General features: G+C 42.4%; 2 protein-coding genes across 4 annotated transcripts; one reads left to right on the plus strand and one right to left on the minus strand.

Annotated features, from left to right (window-relative positions):
- Positions 1–700: 700 nt before the first annotated feature.
- Positions 701–3,981, minus strand: LOC117567112 (uncharacterized). 2 transcript variants are annotated; one of them, XM_034246916.2, is made up of 7 exons: positions 3,868–3,981; positions 3,504–3,566; positions 2,646–3,445; positions 2,193–2,585; positions 1,840–2,076; positions 1,718–1,764; positions 701–1,221 (listed from the first exon to the last, which is right to left on the minus strand). In XM_034246916.2, the coding sequence occupies exons 2-7, from the start codon at positions 3,505–3,507 to the stop codon at positions 1,191–1,193; spliced, it is 1,512 nt and encodes a 503-aa protein (XP_034102807.1). In that variant the 5' UTR covers positions 3,508–3,566; positions 3,868–3,981; the 3' UTR covers positions 701–1,190. The 2 variants fall into 2 exon arrangements, with proteins under 2 accessions (XP_034102807.1, XP_051864282.1); XM_052008322.1 differs by lacking the exon at positions 3,868–3,981 and having other exon boundaries at positions 3,504–3,713.
- LOC117567077 (regulatory-associated protein of mTOR-like) lies at positions 3,964–14,624 on the plus strand. Of its 2 annotated transcripts, XM_034246857.2 has the most exons (5): positions 3,964–4,186; positions 4,256–4,692; positions 11,140–11,504; positions 12,553–12,741; positions 12,805–14,624. In XM_034246857.2, the coding sequence occupies exons 1-5, from the start codon at positions 3,964–3,966 to the stop codon at positions 12,971–12,973; spliced, it is 1,383 nt and encodes a 460-aa protein (XP_034102748.1). In that variant the 3' UTR covers positions 12,974–14,624. The 2 variants fall into 2 exon arrangements, with proteins under 2 accessions (XP_034102748.1, XP_034102719.2); XM_034246828.2 differs by lacking the exons at positions 3,964–4,186; positions 4,256–4,692; positions 12,553–12,741; positions 12,805–14,624 and adding an exon at positions 5,161–10,681 and having other exon boundaries at positions 11,140–11,287.
- Positions 14,625–16,092: the final 1,468 nt, after the last annotated feature.

The raw sequence follows: 16,092 nt of genomic DNA on the forward strand, positions 1-16,092 counted from the left end.
TTGTGGCGGCACGTAATCACGGCAGTTGCCAACACTGTTTCAAAGATCGATTTAAATGTTTAACTAAAACTCGTATATTTATGCACAATAAATATTTGTATTTTGTTTTATTTTTAAAAGTTCTCAAAAATAATAATAAAACGTTATGTGAATTAAAAATACCTGTAACGTTTAAAGAAATTGACGTTATGCAACACAGACTCTACCCTTCTGAGCCGGGCTTGTTTACGAATGATGAGAAAGCCCTTAGATCAATAAAATATTAATGGCCACTGTGTTTTTTTTTTATCAAAAACATCTAGAATGCGATAAATAATTTTGTGTATACATATGTACATACATTGTAATCAGTTTGTTGGACAATTGATGTAGTATTTACGCGGTATTCGAAAGGCGAGCGCTGAACAACAGGTGGCGTGCCAAATGGAACTAAGTTTTTATTGCGTGCAGCGACGCAACAAATCACACATCAAATCCCAATGGCAGAGTACACAAACTACGCAGATTATGTGCAAAATTACTTAGAGGGGGGGGGGGGGGCATGTGGGGTATATGGGACAGGACAACGACCGTTGAGCATTACCTCTTATTAGATTTTGGCGCAATAATAATCAGCTGGCACGTGCGGCGGCGCATTTTCCGGCGCCATATGCTACAAAATCCCGACAGTCACAAAAGTTGAAAAACGCGGGTTTTTTTTTGTTTGTTAACAAATAACAGCACTTTTTATTTAAATTAGTTTCATGATATCGTATTACAGCAAAAATTAAATGAAACACCAAATTTTCAAAATTGTTAAGCTTAAATATGTTTCCAGTTAGCGGATGCGACACTTTTCTTGTGTTTTGCGCGACTGAGTAAATAACAAACAAAAAGAAAAGAAGAAATACATATGTTGTGAGTGCGTGCACAAAGCCAACTTAATCAGACAAAATGCCAGGCGTTAAGCCAACGTCGCCACCGGCCAAAACTGCCCCAATCCAAAATGGGCGGCCGGCCGGTCGAAAGCTCATTGACTGCGGCCCAACAAAGCTTACAACACAACTAACAAAAGCTTTCACACACACTTGTTGACATCGCTGTGACTTGCTGCTTCTTAATGTCTTGTAATACTTCCAAAAACAAATAATTTTAGATTAAAATTAAAGATTATGAATAAAAAAAAACTAATTAAGAATTTGAGTGTGAGATTAATCGGGCAGCATTTCCGTTGTGTGAGCACTGTAAGGAAATTAAATTAGCAGCATTTAGTTTTAGTGATTTAACAAGTTTGAAATTTTAGTGTAAAATTCGATACTAGCTAGAAAATAACAACTAGCAAGTGAATCAAATAGTTAGCAAAAATGTTAATAATTAGAAATTAAATAAGTTTCATTAAAAAAATTATTATCTTTAGTATTAGTATTAGTTCATGTTGTTAACTTATGAAATGATGAGCAGCAACTAAATAAAATAAACTAGTGCAGCAGCTTCTATATTATATATAGAAGTATTTAATTTGCCATTATTGTATGATAAATTAAGCATTAAATTTATAATTTCTTGTTGTAACGAGTAAATCGAATAAACGAGTAGACCATTCAAAAATACTAGATAATTGACAATAATTTGGAAAATTAATTACAAATATTTAAATTTTCTATTTAATCAAATAACGAATTGCCCAAAAACAATGCACGGGCAGAGTTTAAATATTAAAAAAAAAAAAAAAACTTACCGCGCTGTAGCTCCACGAACAACACAAAAAGCAATATAACGCTCAACCTGGCCAAAGATAAACAAAAAAAAAAAAAAAACGATAACGATTTGCGAGGAATTTGAAAGACAATGAATGCTCACCATCATGGCAAAGAAATTATAGTTTTTGGAGAAGCGCACAGTGCGCAATACTGTCATGAAATACTTGTGAATTTCGCTGCCCATTTGCCTATCCCAATCGCAATGTGGACGACGATTCTCTTGCGTATTGAGAATCAAACCAAAGCTGCGAACGAGAACAAACACATCCGCCTCGCATCCCGATGTCGACAGATGTGTCCAGTTCACTTTCTGTGCCATTTCGAAAGCTTGCATGATCTGCAGGTGAAAAATGAAACAATTAATTTCTACACTTATGGAATAGGACTTAAATTGAATATCAAAAATGCTTGTATTTAAAGAAAATTTCGAAATGAAATCAATTTGTGACTCACCACATCATTCTCTTTTTCCGGAATCGGTTGACCGGAGACCTTTGAGAATGTGGCCAGCAATATTGTCATGGCAATACGACGATTGATCTCGTCGCCCATCTTAATGAGTTGCACAATCGAGCTGTGCATATCGATCACGCACTCCATACGCGTTCTTCCTGTGCCCATCACAAATCGATCACACAAGCTCATGCCGATCATATCGGCATCTTGAGGTTCCAGCTCAGATGCCAGATCACAAACGATCTCCAAGAGCTCGCAACGATACCCCATGCAATGCGTGTTCAGCAGCTCATAATGCTGCATCATAATACCCAAATGATACAGATCGAGCAGTTCATCTAGCTGTAATGCCTCCAATGAAGACACTCCGTCAATTAGGCCACGAAGCATCTTAAAAGATTTTACAAATATTTTCAGTGTTCTATAAATTCAAATCAAAAGCCCTCTTACCTGACTAGTGCCCTGTTCCTGCAGAGCATTGGGGAAGCTGTTGGCGATACTCGAGTTGAGCAGAAACTGCTTGAGCTGATCGTGCGTGTAACCGACTTTGGCTACCTCCACTGGTGGAACAACTAATGCGTCATTCAATGCCCTCAGCTCCTCTGTTTTGCGTTGCACAACTCGATTGTATTCCTTCTCAGCCTCCATGTCAATATAATCGCTATTATTATTGTTATTCGTATAACAAGTTGTTGCTTTGGTTAGCTTAACGATATTTGTTTTTGTTGCCTCCGTATGGTTGTTGTTGGCATTGGCCAATTCTTCCTCAAACGCTTCCAACTGCATATGCAATCCATTCTTATGGCTTGCTGCAGGGGTTTTCTTGCTACGTTTGCTTGCAATACGCGGCTCGGACTCCTCAGTCGATGTGGATGCTGTCGATTCTTTGCGAGATCGAGTTTTACTTGAAGGCTGTTGCTTGCGTTGCTTCAGCTTGGCAACAACTGCCGGCTGCTCATTCTCCTGCTGTTGCAGCGCCTCGCTTGACATGGTTCGCTTTCTCGTTTCTTTGAACTGTGACCGATCCATCCCCACGGATTCGAGACGTTTCCTCAACGAGCGCTGCGGTTGCTCTGCCTCTGACGATTGCTTGCGAGTTGTTCGCTTTTCATAGGAGGAAGTTTCCTGCTGCTCATTGTGCTTTACTCCCTTCGCCTTTGGCATTGTTTTCATTATATTTGCCGCTAGAGTTTTATCAGTTAGCGCATTTATTATCGTGTTTTGTTCGGAGCGCGTCTTTCGTGCCGGCGCTGTAAAGTAACTGGCTGCTTAGCATTATCACTCAATAGCCATGTATTTTGCACTTACCCATCACAGCATTAGTTGATTGCCAAGAGGTCTTTGGCTGAATAATAACCCGGATTCATCAATCTTAAACGAAACAATTTTTTAGAAATGCGCGCAATATCGAAGCTGTGCAATGGAATTGATATATATAGAGTAGTATCGTTCGGCATCGAGTACAAGTGTATTTCACCATTAGCTATTTAACCGATTGGCAACATTGGATGTAAGATTCGCCAGCTGGCAACGCCAAATAGTCAATGATGCTATCTTACATGTATGTGTGTTTCTCATATATATTACATGTATGCGCAAACAGCAGAGCAGTTCCCTCATCCGCATTTGTATTTTTGATTGTCGAAACGTGCGTGTGTCGTTTTAAACTTACCTTTCAATGCTTTACGTTTATTTTGTAAAAAAATTCTCTACATAGTTGATTTCTATTTTGTTTTAACACCTGACAATTTCTTCTCAACTCGGGAAAATGCTTTATTTAATTAAATTACTAATACCGCTTCTACTATTGACGACTTTTATACCAAACACAACGCAAACACAACTGACGGTTGCGCCAACAGCTGATGTTACGACTCAGAAATGCGACGACAGCTTTGGATTGCAACGTAATGTACTTGAGCGGCGCTTTTCGACCAAGACACCGTATCGTGCTATTGCAAATTATAATGACACATCGCCTATATATAATGGTAATAATGCATTTATTTGTTTTTATACCATATCTCAATGGCACAGCTGATTTTCATTGCTTTGTTAAGGTTGCCACCCGACACGGATTTGGTCGATCATAAGGCATGGCACTCGCAACCCCAGCAAATCCGTTATTTTGCATGCCAAGACGCGACTGGTTGAATTGCAATCGCTGATTTTGCAGCAAATTAAACCGCCAGCACATTTATGTGCAGATGATCTGAAGCAATTGCGGCGCTGGAATTGGGATCATATCGAACCAGATGATGAGAAATTGCTGGTGGCCGAAGGCGAAGATGAATTAATTGAGCTTGCGGAACGCATGCAATTGCGTTTCCCGAAATTGTTGCCAGATCTCTATAATCCAGAATGGTATTATATGAAATATACGGCCACACAACGTACGCTGAAGAGTGCCCAAAGTTTTGCCACTGGTTTGTTTGGCCGCCATCGCATACATGCTATTACCTATCCACAACCGCTGAAACGCGATCCTGTGCTGCGGGTAAGTTGGAATTACATTTTACAAAATATTACTGCCTGTTGAGCGAACAAGTCATTTAGTATTAAGGATTTGAAATTATCGCTTTGTTATGCATAATATGGCAACACTACTGCCTTAGTCTTCAAGTCAGGTGCTCCTAAGAAACACATCAACAATAATATTATCAATTCGAATATTATTAAATATTTTTTAAATTAAACAGACATATTTCTCTGCTATTGCATTGTTTTTATAATTAAGGTTCCTTTTGATACTGCAACACAAATTTCCTTAAAAAAGATTTTAGTGTGAACATAAAATACTTGTTTTGGATATACCCAAAATTAGTACAAGTGGCCACACTACCATTTTGCGGAATCGCAATCGCAATAATGCGCACCCTCTGCTAGATAGTCAACATTGATTAGATCAGTAAACAGGCAATTATATAAAAATGGGACAAAAAATGTAGTGTTTGCTTTTAAGCGAGGAGTGAGCGAACGAGTTAATTAGTTTTAAGGACTTGAATTTAGCGCCTTGTTTTGCACAATGTGGCATCGCTGCTGTCGCCGAAGAAGAAGACAATGCCGAAGCGAAATGGTGTGAGACCGAGGCAACGATTGAGCGAGACAGAGTGAAGGACACAGCAGAAACATATCGCAAATGCGTATTTCGTTATTAGGGTAAACAGCGCGTGCGTTTCCAACCAACAACGTTTTTATTTTTTTTTGTGCAAATTACTCTACTTCCAAAGCATTTGTTTATTTTGTTTGTTGTTTATTAATTTGTGCAAAGCGCGAGCGTGTTCGACAAATACACATATGAAGAAAAACTCAACTCACATACGAACATAATAATAATAATAATGAATCACAAGTAAACGCAACTCTAGGCGTACCAAAAAAAAAAAAAAGAATTGTAAAAATTTAACTTGCCGTCAGTGTCGTCGCAGTCGCCGTCGCAGTCGTCGTCGTTGTCGCAGTCGTCGCCTTTGGGCTAAGGTGGTAAATTGTTGGGTTATGTGCAGCAGCGGACGTCGACGTTGTTGTTGTTGTTGCTGCCGCTGCTTCTCTTTTTCTTCTACTTCATCTTCGTGCATACAAAATGAGCGTTTGCAGCATGTGTTGCTGAAAAAAATGCAATAAACTGTAAATAGCAGACGCACATACATACATATAAAAATATATATTCACTATTTAACATATATATATATATATATATAGAGTTCACAACACAGCAAAGATGATGGAATCGCTGTACAAAGAGAGCATTGCAATTGCTAGCGAAAGCAGCAATGGCAGCACTGGCAGCAGCAACAACAAAACCAGCATGGGCAGCACTGCGCACGGCGCAATTAAACGCGAGAACGAGACAGCAATATCGAGCACAACAACAACAGCAGCAACTACGGGGAAGGATGCAGTTACTCATGCCAACTACAAAAACTACAACTCCACAAAATATATGCGACAATTAATCGCACCCGATGGCGAAATCAATTTCATTGACGATTATCGCATTGCACTCAGCTTTGCGGCCAAACGACATCAGGAGTCCATCGAGGCATTGAACTATGAACGTCTCCACTGGCGCATTAGAGAACGCATGAAGACGGCCAGTGTGGCGTTGGTGTTGTGCCTCAACATTGGTGTCGATCCACCGGATGTGGTTAAGATACAGCCCTGCTCTCGACTGGAGTGCTGGATTGATCCCAGCTCGGTGTCCGTACCGAAGGCAATGGAGTTAATTGGCAGCAACCTGCAGATGCAATACGAACGCTGGCAGCCGCGTGCCCGCTACAAAAAGTGCAATGATCCCACCGTCGAGGATGTGAAGAAACTGTGCACCTCGTTGCGTCGCAATGCGAAAGGCGAACGCATATTGTTTCACTACAATGGCCATGGAGTACCAAAGCCAACGGCAAATGGCGAGATCTGGGTGTTCAACAAGACCTTCACCCAGTACATCCCGTTGAGCATCTTTGAGCTCATCAATTGGATGGCAGCCCCATCGATCTACGTCTATGATTGCTCCAATGCGGGCATCATCATCAATTCCTTTCAACCCTTTGCCGAGCAGCACGAAAAAGAACTGGAGAAAGCGCTAGCTGCTCAGGCAGCGGGAGCAGCGCCCGCCGGTCAACTTGTCAGCTATAAGAACTGCATCCATTTGGCGGCGTGTGCCGCAAATGAAATACTCCCAATGAATGCACAATTGCCGGCGGATTTGTTCACCAGCTGCCTGACAACGCCCATCAATATAGCACTGAAGTGGTATGCGATGCAGGAGAAACTGGGCATGGTGCCGCGCATCCAGAGCGAACTGATTGACAAGATACCCGGCAAGGTGAACGATCGCCGAACCATGATGGGTGAGCTCAACTGGATATTTACGGCCATCACCGATACCATTGCATGGAATACGTTGCCCCGCGAGCTGTTTCAGCGTCTGTTCCGACAGGACTTGTTGGTCGCCAGCTTGTTTCGGAATTTCCTGCTAGCGGAGCGCATATTGCGTAGTCACGACTGCACACCGGTGTCGTTGCCAGCCCTGCCCGCCTGTCATCGTCATGCCATGTGGAAGGCATGGGATTTAGTTGTCGACTTAGCGTTGCAACAGCTACCCGATATCCTGGAGCAACAGGCGCCCTACCGTCAGCTGCCCTTCTTCGAACACCAATTGACCGCCTTTCAGGTGTGGCTGGACAGCGAATCCGAGTCACGCACACCGCCCGAACAGTTGCCGATTGTCCTGCAGGTGCTATTGTCGCAAGTGCATCGTTTGCGTGCCCTGGAGCTGCTGGCACGCTTCCTGGATCTCGGACCTTGGGCTGTTAATCTTGCGCTGGGCGTTGGCATTTTCCCCTATGTGCTGAAATTGCTGCAGAGCTCAACCCGTGAATTGCGTCCCGTTCTGGTGTTCATTTGGGCGAAAATTCTGGCTGTGGATCCCAGTTGTCAGGTGGATTTGGTCAAGGAGTACAAGTATTTTTTGTCAGTGCTGCAGGACAATGCGGTGAGCAAACAGCACCGTACGTTGAGCGCCTTTGTGCTCGCCTCCATTGTGCACAACTTTCTGTTGGGCCAGACGAGCGCACTCCAGGGACCCTTGCTCTCCATTTGCCTGGAACAGCTGAACGACAGCAGTTGGTTGCTGCGCCAATGGCTGGCCATTTGCCTGGGCATGCTGTGGCAGAACTTTGAGAAGGCACGCTGGTCGGGTGCCCGAGATTTGGCCCACGAAAAGCTCTATGCGCTACTGAGCGATGCCATTCCGGAGGTGCGAGCGGCTGCGGTGTTTGCTCTGGGCACTTTCATCAGCTCGGTGACGGATCGCAGCGAGGAGCAGGCGAATAACATTGATCGGATCATTGCCATCACGCTGTTGGAGAAGGTGGGCGAGGATATGTCACCACTGGTGCGTCTCGAGTTGGCGGCCGCATTGCAATGGATGGTGCTGCTCTTTGAGACACAATTCGTTACTGTGTACTTGTCCGAGCAGCTAAATCACAGTCACAGCTCGTCGCTGGTCTTGTGCGGTGGCGAACGCAGCGCCAGCATCACCCACGGCATGCCTAACGCACCGCCACAGTCCACACACAGCCTGGAGCGCTTTGGCCATGTGACCATACGACGGGGCGTCAGTTCGAGTTCCATTTCGAACATGAGCAGCTCGAGCACCGGCGGCAGCGGTGGCGGTGGTGGCAGCAGCAGCGGCGGCGGCAGCGCCACAACCAACTTTATACCCTTTCAATCGATCTTCACACGGCTGTGGCAGGGCATCTACAATCTCGGCCAGGATCCACATCCCCAGGTGGCGGCCACAGCGCAAAAGATTATCGCCCACGTGCGGGATGCAGCGTTGTGCATGATCACGGCCAAAGAGGCTACAAATGCGACGGCCGGTAGTAGCTGCAGTGGTGCGGGAGGAGGTTCGTCGGTGGGACCGCGGGATCTCGAGAAGCTGAACAACAGCAGCCTGAGCGTCAGCTTGCCACCCAGTCCGAATACGCGTTGCAATTACTTGGGCGCCAGCGGTGAATCACCGCCAGTGGGTCACGGTGGCGGTGGTGCAGCTGGTGGTGGAGGCGGTGGCGGTGGCGCCGCTGTCGGCTCCAGTCAGTGGGTGCAAAAGTTGCGTTTGTCGGGCAGCACCAATGCGGACACACAGCGCAAATTGCGCACCAGCTCGATGAACGATGAGACCGATGGTGGAGCTGGCGGTGCCACAGCGCACTCGGCACCCGGTATAAGCGGTGGTCCAGCCACCGGGGGAGGAGGAGGCGGTGTCTTGGGCGGAGATGGCAGTCATTCGGCACGCAGCAGCGGCAGCGAGACGCAACACTTTGGTGATGGCAGCAAGCCGCAAACGCTGCAACCGATTGTCCAGACACAGTTCATCCCGTGGGCCATTTCGTATTTCACCCGACCGGGAAATCAACGGTACAGCAGCGCCGAGGGCGGCAGCGAAGCGGAGGAGCGTCAACAGCGTTGGCCCATCGATCGCAATTCCACCGAGTTGCGTTCCCGATTGTATCGCTATCAGCGGAACAAGCACATCCGAGATGGAGCGTTGCGACAGCTTAAGGATCAGCGAGTGCAGCGGCTGGATGCGTACAATTGGGTGCGGAAGACACAGTTTACACCGTCGCTGGTGAAATTGTTGCCGTATGAGCCACAGATAGCGGTGGCCTACAAGGAGAAGGTGCTTGTCTATGACTTTGTGAAGAACTCGGTGCTCAGCTACGGCGAGAATGCCGCCGAGAGTGCAGCGAGTAGCGGCAGCAGCGCTGGCGGTGGCGGTGTTGGAACCAATGCTAATCAAACGAATGCGAGTGGACGCAAAATCTCGCGTCATTGGAACTATGCGCGTGTGAGTAGCTTCGAGCTGTTGAATGCCCAGGACACGGGACTGATGCTGGTGGCCCACGAGGATGGCGTCATACGCGTTTGGCAGCCATCGAGTGTCGGTCAGGATGAAGTGCAGTCGGCAACGCGACGCTTGATCAGCGCCTGGGATGCTTTACCACGCGCTGGCAGCGGAGTTGCCTCATCGTCCGGATCGTTGGCCACACAAACGTCGGGCATCTCATCCAATTCGTTCAACAACAGTTCCTATTTCGCCCGCCTGCTGAAGACGGATCTGCTGCTGATGCACAACGCGGCGACCACGGGCAGCACTGGCTACAGCGGCTCCGCAAGCGTTGGCGTCGGCGGTGTCGTCAACAATTCGTCTGGGAATGCGTCGAACAGCGCGTCGGTTCAGTCGGGCATCGGGTCAAGCAGTGGCTTAGGCAGCGGGAGCAGCTTGCATAATTCGTCCGGTGGCAGCTGCAATGGCGCCTCGTCGGGCATTGTGACCGCCTGGCAGCAGTACAGTCAACACTTGGTCGTCGGTGGGAGTTCGCATCGTTATCTCCGCATCTGGGATGTGGAGCGTGAGCTAAAGCTAACGGATTTGCAGCTGGGACGTGATACTACGGTGCGTGTGTTGTCGCCATTTATGGCCAACACTCGTTGCAACATTGTCGCCGCTGGTTGCACCGATGGCAGCGTTCGATTGTTTGACAAACGTTGCGATCTTCGCATCGGTGTCTTGCGTGATCATGCGGCGCCCATTTTGCATTGCTGTTTGCGTGCCAACGAGACAACACTCGTTGCTGGCTGCACTGCCGGCAAGGTGTGCATCTTTGACTTGCGACAAACAACGGACAACAGCAGCAGCAGCTGTGGCAGCGGGAGTGCAACAATAGCGCCGGTCACGTGGCAAGCGGGCGGTGATATCACAGCGATGGCAACGCATCCATTGGCGAATGCCATCGCCTGTGGGAATGCGTCGAAGATATGCATCTACTCGCTGAGTGGATCGACGCAGAGCGTGCTGCGCAGCAACGAGGGATTCATGGGATCGCGCAACCCATATCCCACCTGTCTCTCCTTCCATGCGTACAATGTCCAGCTGGCGGTGGGCTTTGTGGACAATACAGTCGCTGTCTACAGTCCCACACCAGGTAAGATGCGTTCCTCATTACTAATCACTCGTCACTCGTTTGTGTTTGTACACGCTGTAGGAGAGTAACGAACAACTCGTAAGAGTCTTAGCTAGTTATTATTGTAGATGTGCTAATCTTTTGAATAGTAGTTGTGTGAGAGATAATCGTTCTTTGTATATAATATCTTCTCGTTACGTGTAGCGTTTTTGTACTCGCTCAAATGAAATACAGCAGAGTTTATGTAGTAGCTAGATATTATAGTAGGTGTGCCTAAAAAATAGTTAAACGTAGCTAGTCAGTAGTTGCGTAAGAGATACTCGCTCTTTATAACATTTACTCGTTACTTAAAAGTTTTTACTCGCTGTAGAAAAAACAACTGCATATTTAAAAAAGCAAAAGCGTTCTATATTTATAACCACTCGTTACAGTCTCTCGTTTGTTTACTAACACTCGTTACTTTTGCTTATTCGTTACAGTTTTATAAACTCTGCAGCCGCTGGAAAACGGACGTCGATAAGAATCCTGAAACAATGTTTAATGCACGTAGCTTTTATGCGGAGCCAGCGATGCAGTCAGCAGTGGAGCAAGTGCGTTCGAGCACACAGTTATCGGACGAGTTAACCGACGAGGACGTTCAACTGATGTACACGGTGTGCGCCTTTGAGACGGCCTGGCAACGCCATAAATCGCCATCCGTCTGGTGTCGCTTCTTCGATGTGCACTCGCTGAGCGCCTTGGAGTTCGCCGAAGATCTCGAGTATTATTGGAACGATGGCTACGGCTACGATTTGACCCATCGCATTGCCTGTCCGGCAATCGCCGATATGTTTGCGACCACCGAGTGAGTTCTTATTATTCTATTATCTTATTATTGAAACTGTTTTTTGCTAAGAAACTAGATTATATTTTCAATGTTCATTCTAAACTAAATCACATACAAGTTCTTCTATTTGCTATTAGGAAAAACAATATGAATCAGACTTAAGGAATTCAAATATATGTCAACACAGAAGTTCGCCGAGCTTAGGCCAGAGGTTAAAGCAGAGAGATAATAGCAACAATAAAAAGTCCAGCAAATAACACTTTTTAGCAGTTCGCTTGAGATTAAAATATGCAAACAAATGTTGAAAATGTAAATTCAATTTTATGATCGACCCCATTAACTAAATTTTCTGCTTGCAGATTTTTGTTTACCTGTTATCTGAGTTGAGATTCGTAAACGATCAATGTATTGAATATCATTTAATATTAGCTTTTATTGTTCAAAAAATAAAATACAGACGACTTTAAAGTTCTCACAGTTATTTTATAAAGAGTTTAAATTAAATTTATAGTAAAGCTTAACTTATATGTAACTTATGTATAGATCACATTAATTTAGATAAATGAAATATTTCACAGTTATTTTATAAGAACTTTAGGTGAAAGTTAAATTAAAGTTTAGCTTAACTTATGTATGGATCATATTAATTTATTAAAAAACTTTATTTAGAAATATCGAATTTAGATTGCAAATTACGAAAACATACAAATTTCATTCATTCATTTAATTGTGGAAACCCCATGTAAGGAATGTATTTTAAAAGATTCATAGGTAGGATGCACATTAAAAAACCCAAACTAACTATTATTTTTGAATCTTTAAGAAATTAAAGTTTAGCTTCACTTATGTATACATTATATTCATTTATTAAAATACTTTTTGGAAATCCTGATTTTAGATTGCAATTACATTAATTTAATTGTGGGAAAACCATGTAAGGAATGTTTTTAAAATGATTCTTAGGAAGGAATGACATTTACAAAAAAAAAGACCTAAAATATATCTTTTAAGAATTTTAAATGAATGTATTTCAGAATATACAATAATAATGATCTTTTTATTGCAGTACGCCAGGTTATCGCGCCAATGCCACATTCTATTTTACGCACTCGGGCACACTGCTCAAGATGTTGGCCCATCTGGGCGTGGCCCGTGATGAGAGACCGCTGACGCACAAGGATTTTGGCAAGGATCGTCTGTGGCGTACGAGTGAAATCGATGCGTTCGCAACCAATTTGGCCTTTGTGCGCTACGAGTAAGTTACCTTTGAATTAAGCCAATCAATCCGAAAAGATGTTAATCGAACAATTAATTGCAGTTGCATTGAAAAAGAGCCGCAAGTGCTGGTGATGCATCAGGAGCGTGTGGTACGCCTTCCCGGCTGTCCGCAGGATGACGATCTTTGTCCGCTGTCGACGCTGCGACGCAACTATGCGGATAGCGTGGAGCGCTGTGACTTTGAAGCGCTCTGCCAAGCAGCCAACTAAGAGACCGACAGAGAGAGAGAGAGAGAGAGAACGAGCACAAGCGAAAGAGAGAGACAGAGAGGAACTAGTGGAGTGCAAGAGAGAGAGAGAGAGACAAGGGAATGGAATTGGATGGTAGTTGATTGTGGAACAATTATTGCTACTGCTGCTGCTGCTACTGCTGACGGATGCAGATGATGATGATGATAATATTTATGATAATGATGGTGCTGCTGCTGCTGCTCCGCTACTGCAAAACTATGTGAAATTTAACATGACCAGAGGGATTCGTCGCAATTTTGTGAAATTTGAAATGATGTCGAGCAAACTGAAAAGTCGATATCGACATCGAAAGACAGGTTGAGAGTTGGAAGGAACTATAGAAGAGAAAGAGAGAGAGGGGCAAGAGATAACGATGCTGGATATAGGAATAGGGATAGAGAATAGCGTTAAGTGTATTACAAAGAAAAAGAAGCAAAAACAAAAACAAACCAGAGAACAAGAGAGTGAATGATAGAGAGATAATTTTTAATGTTAAAAAAAAAAGAAATCGAAATTAGAGAAATCAAAAGTTAAGATTGGAGTCAACAAAAAAAAGATGAAATGTACGTGTTTTGTATGCCTTATAATCAATGTGGACCATCCAAATCCAGAACGAAAACAGCTGAATACAGAAACGAAAAAGACAGAGAGAGAGAGAGAGCACAAGTAATGGAATTAGAGCGAGAGCAAGAGCGAGCAGAGAGAGAGAGAGACAGTGAGAGAGTGAGTGAGGAATTGAGAGATTCTAACCCGAGAATTGTCTATTATGCCTATATCTATATATACACACACTTATAGAACCATATATAATAACGATTTGTACTTCTTGAACTCTGCTAAACATATTTAAATTTTTTTTTTTGTTTTGTTTTTTATTATTACAACAATATTCTTTATTTGTGTTTTGTATGCTACCTTTTTCGACACACACACACACACACACACACACACAACGATAATAACGATCTATATCTATCGGAACTATATACCAATCTACATACATAAAGTATACATGAAAGCGAAGCCCTTGTACATACCTAACTATATATGTATATATATGTATATCGGAAACAAACACACACATATATATATATAATTAATAAATAAAATTAAGAAAAAAAAGAAAACGAAAAACAAAAAAAAAAACAGTTGAATACACGAAAGCGAAACTAGATTTTGTGTTAGTCTTTAAGCCTACTTTGTATGTGATTTTGTTTTGTTAGTTCATACATACGATAACTATTTTTTTTTGTTTGCGCTCGTTTATCAATTGATTAAGCAAAAGCATAACGATGTGTTTAATAAAGAATAACTGAATTGCAATTACAATTGTGAAGACGCATCAAACAAAAAGTCGAGTCATAGTTAAGCTGCTCCTTTTCCCTCCCCCACAAATAGCAACAATTACACGCATATATATATATATATATATCCATACTATATATATCTTAACTATATTCACTTCTATGTTATACTTATTATTATCACAACTACAACACGAAATATTCTAACAAAGACTTGAATTTCGAACCCTTTAAATTTGTTTTAAAATAAAAAGAAAAAACCTAAAAAAAAAAAACGAAAAAAAAAATATGAAAACAAATAAAGTGAAAAACTGCGAAAATGTAAATGCAATCTGTCGCATCATCTACAAAAATGAGATAATACCTGTTGCCTTTGTTCCCTCCTCCTCCCCTCCCACTATATCACCCTCCTCCGTTTGTTGACTGCTCGTTAGCAAACTTCCCGTGTGTGCAAAGCGTTTGTTGGTTTTGTTTTTGTTTTTTTTAGAGTCTGCTAATTGGAATTCTTTTCTCATTCGGAACTATCAACTTTGGAGTGTATATTCGATTGACGATTGAGACGACGACTGAGACCTATTCGATATGTATGCGACGTTGCAACTGTTCCGTGTTTCGATCGCCCATTCGGGGGAGAATTGATCAGCTCCAAAAATAGAGCTAACACCAAGAAGCATATTAGAACGGTTCAATTATGATATACTATTGACGCCATTATACCCTTTCTCTTTTTAGTTCTGTATATATATTTTTCTTGTCTATGTTCTTTTCAGTTTTAAATAATATTTCGCATAGCCCAAATCCGTCATATTGTTTACAAGTTATTCTTATGGATATGAATGTTTTTTTTTTTTTTTTTATAGGGTGTCTTTGATTTCGGTAGTATTAGATCTAATCAAAATTCGATGGAACCTGTTTCAGCTGTCACACAGTTAGCGTTCTTATTATAATTTCATCGTAAAATCGATTCTGGATTTAAATTACGAACTTTACAAAAACAAGTCGACGGTTCAAATTCATTTTTTTTTTTTGGGTTTTGTGTGCGTACATTCCACACGTGCCGATTAAGCGTATATTGGCATCGGTAAGGTTTTCGACATAATGTGTGATTCACGATTTAAGTCAGAAATCTGTTAAGCATAAATAAATTAAAATTATGACTAAGCAACATATGTAACTGTGAACTCGAAAAAACCATTTATGGAAAAGTTTAAATAATATTATTTTTTTTTACAGATTCTTCAAGCTGTAGATACCCGTCCATTTTTAGGGTATCTAATTAAAATTTCAAATATGTAGAGCCCAAAAAAAAAAAAATCTATAAATTGAGAACATGTTGTTGCTAAGGGTATGTTGGACTATCTTCAATTAAAAGATTAAATACAAATTTACACTAACAAATAGTAAAATTATATTATAGGAAAAACGATGCTATAACATTTTTAAAGCCATTGTGATTGTTTTCCCTTAAAAACTATTTAATTGAATACTCAAATGAGTAATTAAAAACAATTCTCAATAATTGTTTCCTTGGGGAAGATTTAATTGAAAATGAATTGAGTAGTTAAAAAATCTGACAGCTAATTATAGAAAAACTGTTTGCATATTTTACAAGGCGTTAAAAGTTATACGGTCTTCGTTTGTTAGCCACATTTATAGGGTAGGGTGTGCCTGACTGGCTCAAAGAACAAAACGTGCTGGAGAACTTTGTATCTATTTGGATAATACTTGACAGTTGAAATCTCTGGAACAGCAACAACAACAACAACAACAACGACAAGAAGAGCTGATGCAATT

This window comes from Drosophila albomicans, chromosome X (assembly GCF_009650485.2).
Source record: "Drosophila albomicans strain 15112-1751.03 chromosome X, ASM965048v2, whole genome shotgun sequence".
NCBI lineage: Eukaryota > Metazoa > Arthropoda > Insecta > Diptera > Drosophilidae > Drosophila > Drosophila albomicans.